Below are 16,555 nucleotides of genomic sequence, written 5' to 3'. Positions count from 1 at the left end.
TTGATTTTCTGCTGCACACCTGCATTCCTCTACAGTTCAGAATTCTGCAGTGAATGGGAGTTTGGTTTATCCTATTTTGCTCTTAACTAACTCCTCAATTAAGAATGATATTGTTATTAATCTCATGCACATTTCAGTTAAAACAAACCAAGTCAAGGGAAGGTGGAGGGTTGTTTTTCAGACAGGAGTCCTGTGACCAGCAGTGTTCCACTGCTACTGGTGCTGCATCCACTTATGTTATTTATGGAAATAATTTAGATGAGAATATAGGATATGTGGTTAGTAAGTTTGCAGATGACAATAAGATTGGTGGTGCAGTGGACAGTAAAGGTTATCTAAGATTACAGAGATCTTGATCAATTAGGTCAATGAGCCGAAGAATGGCAGCTGGAATCTAATTTGGGTATTTTGGTAAAAGAAACAAGGGCAGGGCTTATACAGTTAAAAGTAAGGCCTCGGGTAGTGTTGTAGAACAGAGAAACCTAGGAGTTCACGTACATAATTCTTTGAAGTTTGCATCACACATGGACCGGGTTGTTAAGAAGGCATTTAGCACACTTGCTTTCATTGCTGAGTCCTTTAAGTATCGGAGTTGGGACGTTATGTTAAGGTTGTATAGGACACTGGTGAGGTCTCCAGTACTGGTCATCCTGTTGTAGGAAGGTTATTATTAACCTGGAGGGGGATCAGAAGATATTTACCGGGATATTTCTGGGAATAGAGGGTTTGAACTATGGGGACAGGCTGGATAGGCTGGGATTTTTTTCACTGGAGCATAGGAGGTTGAGGGGTGACCTTATAGAGGTTTATTAAATCACGAGGCATATAGACAAGGTGAATGGCTGGTATCTTTTTCCCTAGGATGGGGAATTTCAAAATTATGAGCATATTTTTCAGGAGAGAGGAGAAAGATGAAAAAAAAGACAGGGGGGCAATCGTTTTACACACAGAATGGTTCAGATGTGGAATGGAATGTCCAGAGAAAGTGGTGGATGAGGTTACAGTTACAATGTTTAAAAGACATGTACATAAGTTCATGAATATGGACCGAGCGCAGGCAAATTAACTAGTTTAATTTGGGACTATGGTCGGCCTGGATCATTGGGACCAAAGGGTCTGTTTCCATGCTGTATGAGTCTATGAAATAAGTTACACTGAATTTACTACCTTCAGAAGTTGTTTTCCAACTGTTGGACTCATCTTTTCATCTACCATAAGAATAACAATTCCTCTTTCATCCATGCCACGTCTACCAGCTCGACCTGACATTTGAATGTATTCCCCTGAAGAGATCTATTAGAAACAAAAACTGCATTAGCGTGTTTTTAACTTTGAAAGTATGCTACTGCTGCAATGATTGAGCAACCTTAATTGACCAAATAGAGATGGATTCATAAACATTCAAAAGCTGAATAAAATGAAAATTATGTAAACCACAAAGCTATTGGAACTATTTATGAGCTGGAGTACTTAGTTATGCATGCAATATATACAACCTGAATTTGGAAATATTGAAGAATGAATTGCTTTGCTCTTCAAACAAACAAATGCAACTGCCATTGACACAGATAAAGCTACACTAATCCTATACAGTAACTGACAATTGTGTCTTTTGGGGGGGGGGGGGGGGAGCAAGAAAAAAAATTGAAGAGATTAATGCAATATATACACATAAATGGTTAGAGATCCTAATTACAAACAGACAGAATCATGAAAGTGATTCCTGATTAAAAAAGAAATTCAAAATTTTGGGGAATAAAAACAAACTTGGACTTATTCAAATGTACCAGCTGTTCAATATCCTGAGCCAGCCTATTTTTTTTGGATTCAGTTCCTCTCTCTCCATTGGTGTTCAGGCCAATCCACATTTCTGGATTCCACTAAAATAAGCAAATCCAGTCTGGGCCACTGCAACCTTAGCAGATATCAATCATCTAAACAGCAAAGGAAGCTTAAAATCAACAGGACACCTGCTCTTGCACTCATAACAGTTCATAGCAGACAGATCCATCTTTAATGATCAAAACCTGTGGCTGTCACAAGAATAAATGCACAGATTGAGAAAACAAGAAAAATGGTGTAAAAAAGCATTGATGCAAGTTACAGAAAATTCCAAGTATTAAAACGGTTTGACTTCACAAATATACTATAAACAGTGGCCTGGATTAGAATCAGATGTGAATTATGGAACATAACTCTCCACAATACTGGTTAAAAATCTCAGAATAGTGTGCAATAATTTTAGTCACTACTAACTATTGGAATAAAAGTATAATCCAGAAAAAAGAGAATGTTTCTTAAACAGCAAGAACAAAAAAAAATTTAAATTTCAGCCTTTGCTGAAAAACAAAAAAGAAATTGGTATTTCATTAAGATTAGAAAAAAAAAGAAACACAGAAATATAAACAGGATGAAGGATAAATCGACATAAGATTGATAGATAAAATTAATTAGAAGTCGCATAAACAAGGAGAATAAACGTACATGGAGGGAACAAGGGAGATACAGGCCCGAAAAATCACAGAAGTCTAGAGACAAAAATGTGACAAAATCTACTCTTTGTTTCCCCTCAATAATGCCACTAAAGTGGGATACCCAACTATCAAAATTTGTGCACTTGATAACATACCATACATCAAAGTAAACCACTGCAAATGACTTCCAAGATAAGAGACTGCACAAAGCTGGCTTTCAAATTCACTCAGTACAGTTTATTTTCACCATTTTGATGAAGTATTTAAACAGATTTTTGTAACTTAAATAGCATAGTAAGTGCTGTGAACAATGTAAAAACAACTAAGGAAAGGTAAATTCTCCATACCCAACGGAAATCTTTCCCATCAAATTTGCGGGCACTGGTGAACAAAACTGTCCTTGCTGGCATGTTGATACCCATAGCAAAGGTCTCTGTTGCAAATAGTGCCTAGAAAATTAATTATTGTAAAACTGAATCAAATGCAGACATTTGTACACAAGCATCTATACTTTAACTCAAAAGTAGGGTGCTGGGTCCACCGTTGTTTATCATTTTTATAAAGGATTTCGATGAGAATATAGGAAGCATGGTTAGTAAGTTTACAGATGTCACCAAAATTGGTGGCAGTGGTGAACAGTGAGGAAGGTTATCTAAGATTACAAAGGGATCTCAATCAATTTGGTCAAGGAGTGGCAAAAGAAGTTTAATTTGGATAAATGCAAGGCAGTACATTTTGGTAAGACAAACAAGAGCAGGATTTAGACAGCTAAAGGTAAGGCCCTGAGGACTGTTGTAGAACTGAGACACCTAGGGATTCATGTACATAGTTCATTGAAAGTTGTGTTCCAAGTAGAGTTGTAAACAAGGTATTTGGCCTGCTTCATTGCTCAGATCACTGAGTATAAAAGGTGGGACGTCATATTGCAGATGTACAGGACATTGCTGACGCCACTTTTGGAGTACTGTGTATGGCTCTGGTTGCCCTGCTCTAGGAAGGATGTTATTAAATTGGAGAGGGGGCAGAAAAGATTTACAAGGATGTTACCAGAACTGGAGGGTTTGAGTTATACACATAGACTGGATTAGCTGGGAATTCTTTTCTCCACCGGAGTGTAGACTGTTGAGGGGTGACTGTAACAGAGTTTTATAAAATCAAGAGGGGGATAGATAAGGTAAATGAAAAAAAGTCTTTCCCCGATGGTTGAGGAACTCAAAACTAGAGGGTATAATTTTAAGCTAAGAGGAGAAAGATTTAAAAGGGACCTAAGGGGCAACATTCTCAAAGGAAGTGGTAGATGCAGGTACAGTTACAACATTTAGAAGACAATGGGACAGGTACATGAACGGGAACGCTTTAGAGGGATAGGGGCCAAATGCAAGCAAGTCAGACTGGGTTAATTTGGAAAACTTGGTCGGCATGGAAGAGTTGGACTGGAGGGTCTGTTTCTGCGCTGTCTGACTCTATGAATTATAAATTATAACTGAAGGTGAAATCAAGTAACTATTTATAGAGGCTAACATGCAATCTGGTTGTATCATCCATTACAAAATATAAAACTACCTTCACCATCTATATTGATTCAAAGTGGCGTCATTAGGTCAATGGAAGCCATGCAATAAATGCTGCCTTTACTCGCAATATTTCAAGATGTGAAATTTCTTTGTGAAATTAACAGAGAGATTAGGAATTTGTAACTGCATCAGGTCATAGAAATCAAGAAGGATTTTACTTTCAAGTATTGTTTTCTGAAATTGATAAACATGTTAATTTAAAAATTGTATATTTGAACAAAAATCACTAAATGCAGACATTTAACAAAGGAATAGGAGTATTACATTCAGTTATTCAAGGCTGCTCAGCTAACCTCATTAGATCACGGGAGATCTATATCTCAACTCCATTCACCTTGGATTGCTTTCTCTTGCTACACATACCTAATAAAATTCTATCAATCAGTTCTGAAATTTTCAAGTGAACCAACATTCAAAACAATTCAAAAATTTCACTATTCTTTGAGATAATGTGTTCTGATTACATTCCTGAATGGCCTGGCATCAATATCAATATTCTGCTCATTTGTTCTTTCGACAATGACGATCAACATTTTACACAATGTTTTCAAATTGCATACAAGAACATCCTCTAGTTAAACAATGCACTAATATCGCCTTATCTTTCAATCATAAACTATATTCCAGCCAGTCATTGTATTCTCAGAGAGTAATAGAGTCACACAGCACAGAAACAGATCCTTCGGTCCAACCAGTTCGTGCTGAACATAATCCCAAACTAAACTAGCCCCACGCGCCTGCTTCTGGCCCATATCCCTCCAAACCTTTCCTATTCGTGTAATTATAAACATTGTAATTGTACCCATTTCCACGACTTCCTCGGGAGGTTTATTCAACATGTGAACCACTCTCTGTGTAAAACAATTGCCCCTTAAAGTCTTCTTTATACAATCTCTATACAATGTTCACTTAGTCAAAAGTCAATGGCTCTAACATGGATGTCCTAATCAATCTGACGCCCAGTGCTTGACCAAGACTGCCCAATTCCAAAAGTCAGATGTTATGCACTTCCATTCCTAACCCACCCACACCTTCACAGTTTCCTCACACTCTGCCAGCCCTATGAAATCTCAACTGATCCTTACTTCTTGCAATGAGCATGCATTGAAGTCCCATCCACACATCACCTTACTCATACCTTATTGGCCCCTTAACATGCTGTTCTAAAGCATATATAAGACATTCCAAGATAAACTTTACCTTCAGGAGTCCTTCAGAGAAGAGAATTTCAATAGTTTCTTTCAAAATAGGAAGCAAACCACCATGGTGAATTCCAATACCTCGTTTTAAAAGAGGCAGCACATGTTCAACCTGGTTACATATGAATTAAAATATCAATAAATAATGGTCTGAAAATGTATGCATTGAGATTGGAGATAATGCAATAAAGGAGAGAGACTTGAAATTGAAGATGCTCACTGCTCTCTCACTCCCCTGCTTTCTGAAGCTAGCAAGTTTAGATTCATCAATGGATATTGTGCAGCATTATGCCACCTCAGTAGAGATGGCCATTCTTCAAGTGAAGGTTGGGCATATTAAGCATGATATAATCTACAATTGGTATTCAGCATCACTCAATTTCTACAATCAATCAGTGAAGGTCACAAAACTTAATAGGAAATACAAAGTCACTGCTGGTTACTACAAACAAAAGGCACTCAACTCAAGAGTCTTCGGCAGTGCATCTGCTGCCTTTTAAGCAGCAAATTTGCTGGGAGAATATTGTGTTCAAAATAATGAAAAAAAGATGGAACTTTATTTTTATTTTCACTCTAGGCATGTTGGCATTGCTAGCTGGGACATGATTTAGTCCTCTTGAGAAGGTGCTGTAGAGTTGCCTTCTTGAGCTGCTGCAGTCAGTGTGCTGTAGGTTGACCCACAATGCTCTTAGGGAGGGAATTCCAGGATTTTGACTCAGCAACAGTGAAGGAACGGTGATATGTTTATAAGTCAGAGTGGTGAACGGCTTGGAGGAGTAGTTGAAGGTGGTGGCTTTCCCATGTATCTGCTTCCCTTATCCGTCGAGATGGAAGTGGTCATGAGTTTGTAAGGTGCTGTCAAAGGATCTTTAGTAATTTCTGCAGTGCATTTTCTAAGTGGTACACACTGCTGCTATCGACTGTCAGTGGTGGAGGGAGTGGGTGCTTGTGGATATGGTGCCAATAAAGCGGGATGCTTTATCTAGGCTAGTGTCAGGCATTTTGGGTGTTGCTAGAGCTTCACCCATTGAGGGAAGTGGAGACAATGTATGTATGGAAACTAGTGATTGTGGGTCATGTCTTTTGGTGACTAGTTGGTGTTCATGTATGCTGGCGTCTCCAATTCATATATGCTGGTGACATCAGACAAACAAGCAGAAACTTGCCACCATGATACATGAACACCAATTCATACAGACAAAGAAGGACACCACTTTGACTGGAACAACACACATGTCCTATGACAGGCGAAACAAAGACACTCACTAGAATTCTTAGAGGCATGGCATTCTAACCAGAACTCCATCAATAAACACATCGACTTAGATCCTATCTATCTTCACTTGAAAAAAAGAATCGGAAATTACATCACCCACCTTCAGAAAATAAGACCTATAATCTGAGAGGTAGGACATACCACCGATGATGTTACCTAGTCATGGTGATGTAACGTCTGAAAACAAGCCTTCCAGCTCAGCGAGCTCACTTACATGCTTATCATCAACCTGAGCTACAAATCTTCTCAAAAATCGCTACTTAATAAGGATGTTACCTGGACTAGAAGGGTGGATTTTTAATGAATGGACTTTATTAAAGCCTTTGATAAGCTTCCACATGGTAGATGAATTAGTAAAGTTAGGTCACATGAGATTCCAGGTGAGCTTGCCAATTGGATACATAACTGGCTTAATGGCAGGAGACAATGTGATGGTGGAAGATAGCTTTTTGGACTGGAGGCCTGTGACCAGCAGTGTTCCACAGTGATAAATTCTGAGTCCTCTTTTGTTTGTCATTTATATAAATGATTTAGATGAGAATATAGAAGGCATGGTTAGCAAGTTTGAGGATGACATCAAAATTGGTGGCACAGTAGACAGTTAAAAAGGTTTTCTAAGATTCAAAGGGATCTTGATCAAATGGGTCATTGAGCTGAAAAATGGCAGCTGGATTTTAATCTGGATAAGTAGTGAGATATTGCATTTTGGTAAAATAAACAAAGGTAGGGCTTATACAATTAGTGTAGGCGCTTGGTTAGTGTTGAAGAACAGAGGCACTGAGGGGTTCAGGGCACGCAATTCTTTAAAGTTTGTATCATATATAAACAGGGTGGGTAAAAGGAGGTTTAGCACGCTTGCCTTCATTGCTCAGTCCTTTGAGTATAGAAGTTACAGTTGCACAGGACATTGGTGAGGTCTCTTCCAGAATACTGTGTCTAGTCTTGGTCACCCAGTTAGAGGAAACATATTATTAAACTGGAGAGGATTCAGAAGAGATTTAAAAGGATGTTACCTGGTATGGAAATTTTGAGTCATCAAGTATCAAGGCTGGGCCTTTTTTCACTGAAGTGCATGGGGTGGGACAGGCAAGCATGTGTGAAGTGGGACAGGCGTGAGCGCGTGGGGTTGAAAGGCAGGTGTTTATGGGGTGGGACAGGTGTGCGTGTGTGGGTGGAGAGGGACGAAATGAGAGAGCGCATGTGCGTGCAAGGACGTAATAATATTACATACAAAACTAATTTTCCAAGAAAATGAGGCCCTTCGAGCCTCATCCATTATTCACTAAGATCAGATCTGTTCTTGTTATGGTCTCAGCTCCAACCTTAAACTCTTTTGTACATTCATATCTATTAAACTTTGAACAAATTTAAAGATGCTACCTTTACTACCTTCTGTGGAAGGGAATTCCATAAACTAACAAACTTCTGAGTATTATTTAATATTTACTTCCTCATGCGACGAGAGCATTACAACATCACACTAATCAGCATAAATGGAGCAAGGAACATTTCAGCTTTAATATTCCCTAAAAAAAATTACTGAATTTAAATTTGTCTTACTACTTGGACTTACAGAAATAAGATACCTGGTTTGGTATCAAAGCACTCACCTGAGGAAGTTTTTTATCTTCATCAGACAAGCAATCAATAGCATTGTTAAATACCTCTTCCACGAGTTTTTTTTCATCATCTGTGGGGAAATAATTATTTCTGATATACTTAACTGCATAAACTTCACTCTTTACAGTTTTATAGCCCAAGCAAAGTATTCATAATCATTTTAAAAATGCAATTTATCATAATAAAATTAAATATTAAAAGGAAAGTTCTTCCAAATTCACCTTTTCACTTTTACTTTTCATCTTTCTCATTAAGAACTGAAGTAGCAGTTGGTCACAAAACCCAATACAGAAAGGTAAATGAAAATGACTTGTTTATACTTGTTAACCAACATTTATAATAATTTCACTTATGTTTCTTCAAATACAACTAACTATGACATTATTGGACACAAACTCAGTAAAGTGGAGTGTGTGTTGCTGGGAAAGCACAGCATGTCAAGCAGCATCCGAGGTGGAGGAGGATCGATGTTTCGGCCATAAGCCCTTCATCAGGAAAACTCAGTAAAGAATGGAAGTGCATTTCTTGAAACTTAAACAAGCGTGCATGTGCTTCCTGGTTACATACTTATTATACTTTATTTGGGTCTCAACTAGTTAAGTACAGTTCCCAACTGGTGGGCAACATTTCCTTGCAATGTCAAATTCTTTCAATTGAGAAGTCAAGTAATAATGAGGTGTCTCATCAGTGAGAAACGAATTATAACATTCAACACAAATTTCAGTCTTCCATTTACCATGTGGGCTCAAGCTGGTGACAATGCAAGATAATAATACAATATAAATACTAAAATTGAAAAGTGCCAAACTGAACTAATAACTGCGATTAAATGGTTCTCTACATACCAAAAACCTTGCAAACAAACTTCAATACTAACTACCGAACAATAATTATATTGCCACTAATTGGGAGTCAAAAGACAACAGCATGCATTCAGTACTTTTGTATTTTGTAATCTTCAGAGTGGGATAGAAAAGAACAGACGGCAAGCGTCAAAGTGAGGAAGGGCACAGAATAATAACAGAAAGTGATTTTGAACATTCAGCATGTTCAAAGGATCCAAACGCTATACCACCTTGCTTTGCGAGGTGACAGCAAGTTCTAACTGTATGCAGAAGTTGAACAAACAAGGAAGAAAGCAGTATTCGAACCAATAATGAGTTACAGGATGACTGTGATCTCTTCCAACCACAAGCAGGCAGTTTGTAAAAGACTGTAGAAATAATTAAATTGCCACAAAGATTCCCTGACAATTTCACTGGACCAAAGTGTCAGCAACTGTTCAACTTGGCGGTTACAATGAAAACAGTCTTTGAGTAATTTGAAGTTTTTCTTGACAAATTACATAATTTTCTTTCTGTGGCGAACTGCTCAATATTCTATCTCACTGCAATGTGTTGGAAATAACTAAGCCAGTCTTCTAATTCACAAATCACACTACTCCCATCACAGTAACAGGTCACAACCTTGATTTCGCTAACAGCAGATAAATCACAAAAAGCTCATGCTTGTGTATATGGTGTGCGCATTTCAGTGAACTTAATATATAAGCATCTAAAACCATGCAAGAATTCTGGATTTGTTCATTTTTTGGGGCAGAAATAATTAAAAATTAACCCAGTTTTCATAACCCAAAGATAGTCAACTGTGGCTTTTTTATTCATAGTATTTGCAAGGAAGCTTCACAAAAAGGCAAACAATACACTTGGTAAATTTCTTGAATAAGTTTAACCGTTTTCAAGACTTTGGGAAATCTGCATACAAAGACATTGGAGCTGTTCGGCGGGCAGGGAGGGGTCACCAGTGACTGCTTCCTGGTATTTGCCAAGACCAAGTTCAAATGGAACAGTCACATTGTTTTCTCAAAAACTCAAAAGTTTCTTTATTTTATTAATTCACAGGTTATGGGCAAGGCTAGCACTGCTGCCCATTCTTGCATAAAGTGGTGGTGAGCCGCTTTCTTCAACCATTGTAGTCTAGGTAATGTAGGTACATCCACAGTAGTATGAGGGAGGCAGTTCAGGATTTTACCCCAAAGATAATGAAGAAACAATGATATAATTCCAAGTGAGGATTCTGTGCGGCTTTGAAGGGAACTTATGTCCATGCAATTGCCATCCTTGTCCTCTTCAGTGGTATACAAGTTGAAGATTTGGAAGGTGGTTATAAAGCCTTGATGAGTTGCTGCACAGCAGCTTGTAAACTGTATAGTGTTGTTACTGTGTGTTGCTAGTAGAGGGAGTGAGTTGAAAGTACTTTTGGATTGAAATTTGTTCTTTAACATATTGTATCAAAACGGCTACAATTGTTTCTCCAATAATTTTACTTAGTCAAGCTTTCAAAGTCATCCATTTTTAAAAGTAGCATACACTTTGGGAGTTAACCACATATTCAAGACTAAAGGAATGTTGGAGATGTAATAGTAGCTTTACTGGTAAAAACTGAAGTCAGAAACAATCACATCATGAGTAAAATAGCATCTTCTAATGTTTCAACTAAAGTTTTTGAAATAATGAGCTATTAGCTTGCAATAATTGTTTTCGGCTTTTGAGAAAAAAAACAGGTTTCCTAAGCTGTTGTTGACCCATAAATATATTTAGAATGGTTGCTTTGTGTGCCATAACTTTCCAATTTCTTTTCTTAACATGTGAAATCTGCAGCATACTTTGCCATAGGGATAACAAAAGAAAGAAAGCTCAAAAGGAAATATAAGGAGCTGTTGTCTTCATATGCTTCAACTGAAGTGGCAAAATAGATTAGTAACTTAAATGCTTGCTGGCGAGGGAAGAACTATTTTAATATTCTGCCCTGGAGCTAAGAGAAATAATTTATTATAGAGAGTTTCAGTTTTTCATTAGATGATCAGTGGTCTCACGGCAGATGTAGGATTAATTCCCCCACGTAAAACAACTTCATTAAACACCTGTATAAGTCTCATGCATAATGACATTTGACAGAAATTTTTAGATTAATTCAATTGCTGTACATTGATGAGTACTTGCAACTCGCGGCTCTTGCTGCATTCTTTAGCTTTTCTTTGTAGCTATAAGTTTTGTGAATGGCCACCAGTTTTAACCATAACATGAATTAAAATACAACAGCCTGTACTGCATGATCGACCAGTTAGAATGAGAGAAACCCTAGCAGATAAGTAGCATATGCAATCGTCAATGATATGCCATGGCAGGAATAGTTGGCAGGTTGCTTCCAATGACTGTGTATATATTACAAATTTCAGAACTTCTGATTTGCTGGTAGAAGATTCTTATTTCTGTAACCAGAAAACAGGTGATCTGATCAGTTAGCTCCTGCTGTTTTAGACAGATCTTTTTTGTCGTTTTTTTATTCACGGGATTCTTCCATCTTTGGTAGTGCCAACATTATGCCCATTCCTATTTGCCCTCGAGAAGATGGCAATCAGCTGCCTTCTGGAACTGCAGCAGGTCATTTCATGCAAGGCAAAGTTGCCACAGTCTCAAATGACCATACCGTGCCTCACTCATTAGAGGAGACTGGTGGGAAGTTTAACCTGCCTCAGGCAAGGGACGAGATTGAGAAAATGGGACCTTTATGGTTACCTCAGCCATTACAGGAATTGAACATATACTGTTGGCATCACTCTGCATCATTATCCAGCCAATTGAGCTAAGCAAACTCTTCATTTGGTGTAGGTACACCCACAATGCTATTAGGGAGGGCTCTGTCATCTCAAATACAGATAATACTGTTTTCTCATTATTGTGTACACCGAAAAGGGGAGGCAAGAGCCCAGTGGTATTATCACTGGACTGTTCCCCAACAGTTTCTGTTATTTTGGTGGCATTGTTGTGTTGGAATATTTGAGTTAGAAACTGTATGGTATTTAATAGCAAAGAAAAAAATCATACTTCACAGTTATAGTAAAGAATAATTTTGTTTAAAAATCTTGGCTTTAGAAATGTTAGAAAACCTTCCAATGCATGGGAAAAAGTGTACAAGTCATTTCGTGTGAGACACTAACATGAACATAAAGCCATACATCCTTGCTTTTAAAACCAAAGAGGCCCCTTTCTCAAGTGCAATGCAATATTTATGTAGGTCTTTGGAAAGCCAGTGCTTAAAGGCTTTATTTCCTGTTTTCTTTGAAAATGCATTAAGCCTTATTTAAAGAAACATACACCAAACCCTCAACAGAGCAGAGGGAATTCAGAAATTTCACACCTGAAGCAAATAGTTTCCAACACATTTCAAACTCATGTTAGCCTCGATCAAAGTCTATGCAAGTGAATCAAAATAACGATTCATATACTAATTCATTTAATGTATTTCAAGGAAGACTTTGATAAATGATTAGTACTCAAGAATTTACTACAGTCAAATAATTTAAAATATTCTGTACCTAATGCTAAACCAAGTAATTCTTTTGAAATGTAATACTGTCTGTCAAAAATGGAACTCAATCGATTTGAAGTTGTTCAGAATAAAGGAAGTTAAACACATTTCTTGATTTTGCCAATTATATGCTATGTCTCAAATGCAAATAACTGTACAAAAATTTGGTTTGAATTTTATGAAAATGTCAATAGTGAATACATTAAATAAATTCAAGTAAAACCACCCTTAGAAACATTAGGAACGTTTCCTTTAAATATAAATTTACTGGATATTTGAGATGAAGGCAAATGACTACTATTTATATCAATGTAATAAATAAAATTAATAAGCATGCATATTGCATTTTAAAGTATAGCCACTACGTTCACTAAATAAACTAAGCCAGAAGCAGCCTCAGCATTTTGGTTCCTCAAAGCTTCTTACTGTCTTCTTACACTCAGGTACTGCATCTTACATGAAATGATAAAGCATGAATAATTTACAGATATCCACCAGGACCTCAAGAGCACAGGACTGTTCACTTAATTTATTGTAGTCTTAATTCCTCTGTAAGCACAGCTCCTGTTTGCCTGAGATGGAGGGGACAGACCCATTCCCATCTCAGGTTGACCCCAAAAAGGGACACATTAAACATCTAAGTGCATCATTACTACCCTACCCATAAAATAGTTAGGCATCCACACCTCATGGAATTTCAGTTCATCAAGTTGGAGTGGCAGAACAATGGCAGTAACCTGCTTTATCTTTGCAATGGCCAAGCTGCGAGCCACATACGTGAGCTAACACTGCATACACAGTTCCAGAAATACCTTCAATCACCTGTTGCTCCACTTCATAGAATTTTCTCATTGTGTACATGACACACCAGCACCGTCAGCATTTTTAACAGCATTGTGATCTGCCAATTATTTGCATACATTTACATATTCTTGAATACCCAAGTTCAATGTCAGGCACTTGCATTACACGTCATGGACTGCTAAATCCAGATCTCAACACATAAAGCTTTGACAAACCATTTACCTCATCTGAAGTTAAATTCTCCTCCAGGTTAACATAGGTCAAGACTGGTGTCATTGCATGGAGGGCATACTGTACCAAAGACTCTTTCACCTTCAGGATATTTCTGTTTCTAGACATTAATTTATCAAAGTAAATTGACTGACGTGAGCTAGAGTCATACAGATGTACAGCATGGAAACAGACCCTTCGGTCCAACCATACAGTTAACCTGATCACCATTCTATCCTTCCCTGTAGTAGTGGTATTATCGGTTGACTCAATAACTCAAGATGAGTACAGTGGAAAGCAGTTAAGGGAAAGAGGGTCCACTTACCTCAATTACAGAAGACACTAACTTGTAGCTTTGGATTCTATGGAGAAGCCTTGTTATTTGGAAAATTATTTGGTTACAAATTAAGAAAAGCTTTCGGGGTCATCTATTGCAGTAAAAATTCAAGTCTGCATTTAGGTCATGCCAAGGATAGCAACTGGACTTAAATGTTTGTTTAATTATCTGGGAGTCTATTCAATGATCGGGTAGAGTATCATAGCACTGGACAACTTTTAACAAGGTTTACAAATCATCTTTTTCCTTCCTCAGATGGCTCAGTCTTTTCTGAAACCTGCTGAGGTGAGAAAATGTTGCTTGGTCATTCAAAACTGGGTGAGGGAGTCCAGAACTAAAGGGCATAGGTTTAGGGTGAGAGGGGAAAGATATAAAAGAGGGGGAAATTTTTCACGCAGAGGGTGGTATGTGAGTGGAATGAGCTGCCAGAGGAAATTGTGGAGACTAGTATGATTGCAATATTTAAAAGGCATCTGGATGGGTATACGAATAGGAAAGGTTTGGAGAAATATGGGCTGGGTGCTCGCAGGTGGGACTATTGTCTGAGAATGTGAAGATTTACCTTTCACTCAACAGTACTTCACTGATGTAGTCTGTGGATCGGGGGTACAGTAGGCCTAACACCTGCATTATACCTTATCCTGACATATCAAGGAAAAGGTTGCAAGAATACAACACCAGTCAAGAAATGTTGCTATGGCTATAACATTCTCAAATGCACTAAAAATATCATGGAATGATGTACTATCATTGTGTCTGATCAGTTTGCGGCAGAAATTATGACTCAAATATGCCATTGGCCAAGGAGAATTGCACACCCGAGATTCAACATGCCATCACCACTTTGGCAAAGGTGTGAGGCAGATGTGGCAGAATTGCATGAATTACATGGAGAGGAATTTCCCAATGAGTAATTAATGTAGTTAGAATGTCAAAGAGCTAAAGAGGAAGACTACACTGAAACACCAGCTCATCAAGCTTTGTCCATAAAACAACCAAAGAAGGCTCTCCAACTTATGGAAGAGGGCAAAGAAAATCTTAGAGAAGCTATAAATAGAGAGGTCTACCTGGAGAAGCCGGACGAAACCATTGATAAATTCTTGGATACATTTTTCAAAAAAATGTAAATTAATATATTTCACTTCTATTCAATAATTTATTTTAGTCTGCAAGTTATCTCAGCTAGGTATACTCAATACTGCGCATATGTGACACAACAATTCAATTTGTTAGTGAAAGGTGTGCAGAGGAGATTCACTGGAATGGTCCCAGGAATGAAGGCATTGAAGCTTACAGAACACGGAGAGGACTGGACAGTGTACATAGAAAAATCAAAATAAATTATAAACAAAGGCATATTATACAATCTAGTCTGTCTAGAAAAATAAGCTCGTCCATTGCTTGCCAACAGCTCAACCAAATCATCCCCTTAAAAAGACAAAAGCTGTAAGTTAAGAAAGACAGATGATTAGTAACTCAAATACGTTTGGCTTGTGAACCCATACAATATTTCATTGAGTGAGTGATGTTTGTTCATTACCATATACTTCCAAGAAACATTGCCTGCCAGACGGTTCTCAACTTTCAAATCCAAAGTCAACACAATGACCACACAGGTGATATTATTCAGACACTTGGCAACTGAGTAGTTGAATTACTGAACACATAAGGTACTATAAGTCCTCACTTTCCCCTAGTCACTCTAAGTAACTCTACAGGTTCTTTTTGTGAATGAATTACATTATTAACAAACCAATCAACACAGAATGATTTTACATCCAATTTTAATTGTATGCTTAAATCAAAGGTAGCTTTGTAACTGTCTGCAAGAACTTGAATTGGGAAACGGTGTTAAATTCTGAAATATTACAAAAATCTAATTGAAGCAGCCGTTCGAAGAGATAGATTATTTGGTTGGACCAGAGTATGTGAAAATGGAAGATTCACTTTCAACGATTATACTGCGCCGCAAAGTAAACAGAACTGATTTTAATAGAATAAGTGAACCTCTCAAAATGATGGCCATGTTGTATGGAAAAGGTCAGGGGAAACAAATGCTGCCGTGACACTGATACTTTGTGCACTCGAGATGCAGAAGGTGGTGATGGCATAGTGGCTTGTGACTGGATAAGGAATCCAGAGAAACCAATCCAAAACAAAGGAGTAGCCATGGGCACCCGAATGGGCCCCAGCTATGCCTGCTTCTTCGTAGGATATGTGAAACAGTCCATCTTCCGCAGCTACACTGGCACCACCCCCCACCTTTTCCTCCGCTATGTCGATGACTGTATCGGCGCTGCTTCGTGCTCCCACAAGGAGGTTGAACAGTTCATCCACTTTACTAACACCTTCCACCCCGACCTCAAATTTACCTGGACCGTCTCAGACTCCTCCCTCCCCTTCCTAGACCTCTCCATTTCTATCTCGGACAACCGAATCAACGCTGACATTTACTATAAACCGACCGACTCCCACAGCTACCTAGACTACACCGTCTCTCACCCTGCTCCCTGTAAAGACGCCATCCCATATTCCCAATTCCTTCGTCTTCGCCGCATCTGCTCCCAGGAGGACCAGTTCCAATACTGAACAACCTAGATGGCCTCTTTCTTCAAAGACCGCAATTTCCCCCCAGACATGGTCGACGATGCTCTCCACCGCATCTCCTCCACTTCCCGCTCCTCCGCCCT

The 16,555-nt window shown here is 38.3% G+C and overlaps 1 protein-coding gene across 1 annotated transcript in view; it reads right to left on the bottom strand.

Moving 5' to 3' along the window:
• Positions 1–1,115: 1,115 nt before the first annotated feature.
• The window catches only part of mtrex (Mtr4 exosome RNA helicase), a 60,600-nt gene continuing 45,160 nt past the window's right edge, over positions 1,116–16,555 (bottom strand). Inside the window, exons 12-15 of the mRNA XM_043688694.1 lie at positions 8,134–8,213; positions 5,249–5,359; positions 2,822–2,923; positions 1,116–1,293 (exon numbers count right to left, since the gene is read on the bottom strand). Coding sequence (XP_043544629.1) covers positions 1,150–1,293; positions 2,822–2,923; positions 5,249–5,359; positions 8,134–8,213 — 437 coding nt within the window. The 3' untranslated portion in view covers positions 1,116–1,149. The remainder of the gene's footprint in view (positions 1,294–2,821; positions 2,924–5,248; positions 5,360–8,133; positions 8,214–16,555) is intronic.

This window comes from Chiloscyllium plagiosum, chromosome 1 (genome assembly GCF_004010195.1).
Source record: "Chiloscyllium plagiosum isolate BGI_BamShark_2017 chromosome 1, ASM401019v2, whole genome shotgun sequence".
Lineage (NCBI taxonomy): Eukaryota > Metazoa > Chordata > Chondrichthyes > Orectolobiformes > Hemiscylliidae > Chiloscyllium > Chiloscyllium plagiosum.
The sequence above is the reverse complement of the archived record's forward strand: the minus strand, read 5'-3'. Positions and strand labels throughout refer to the sequence as shown.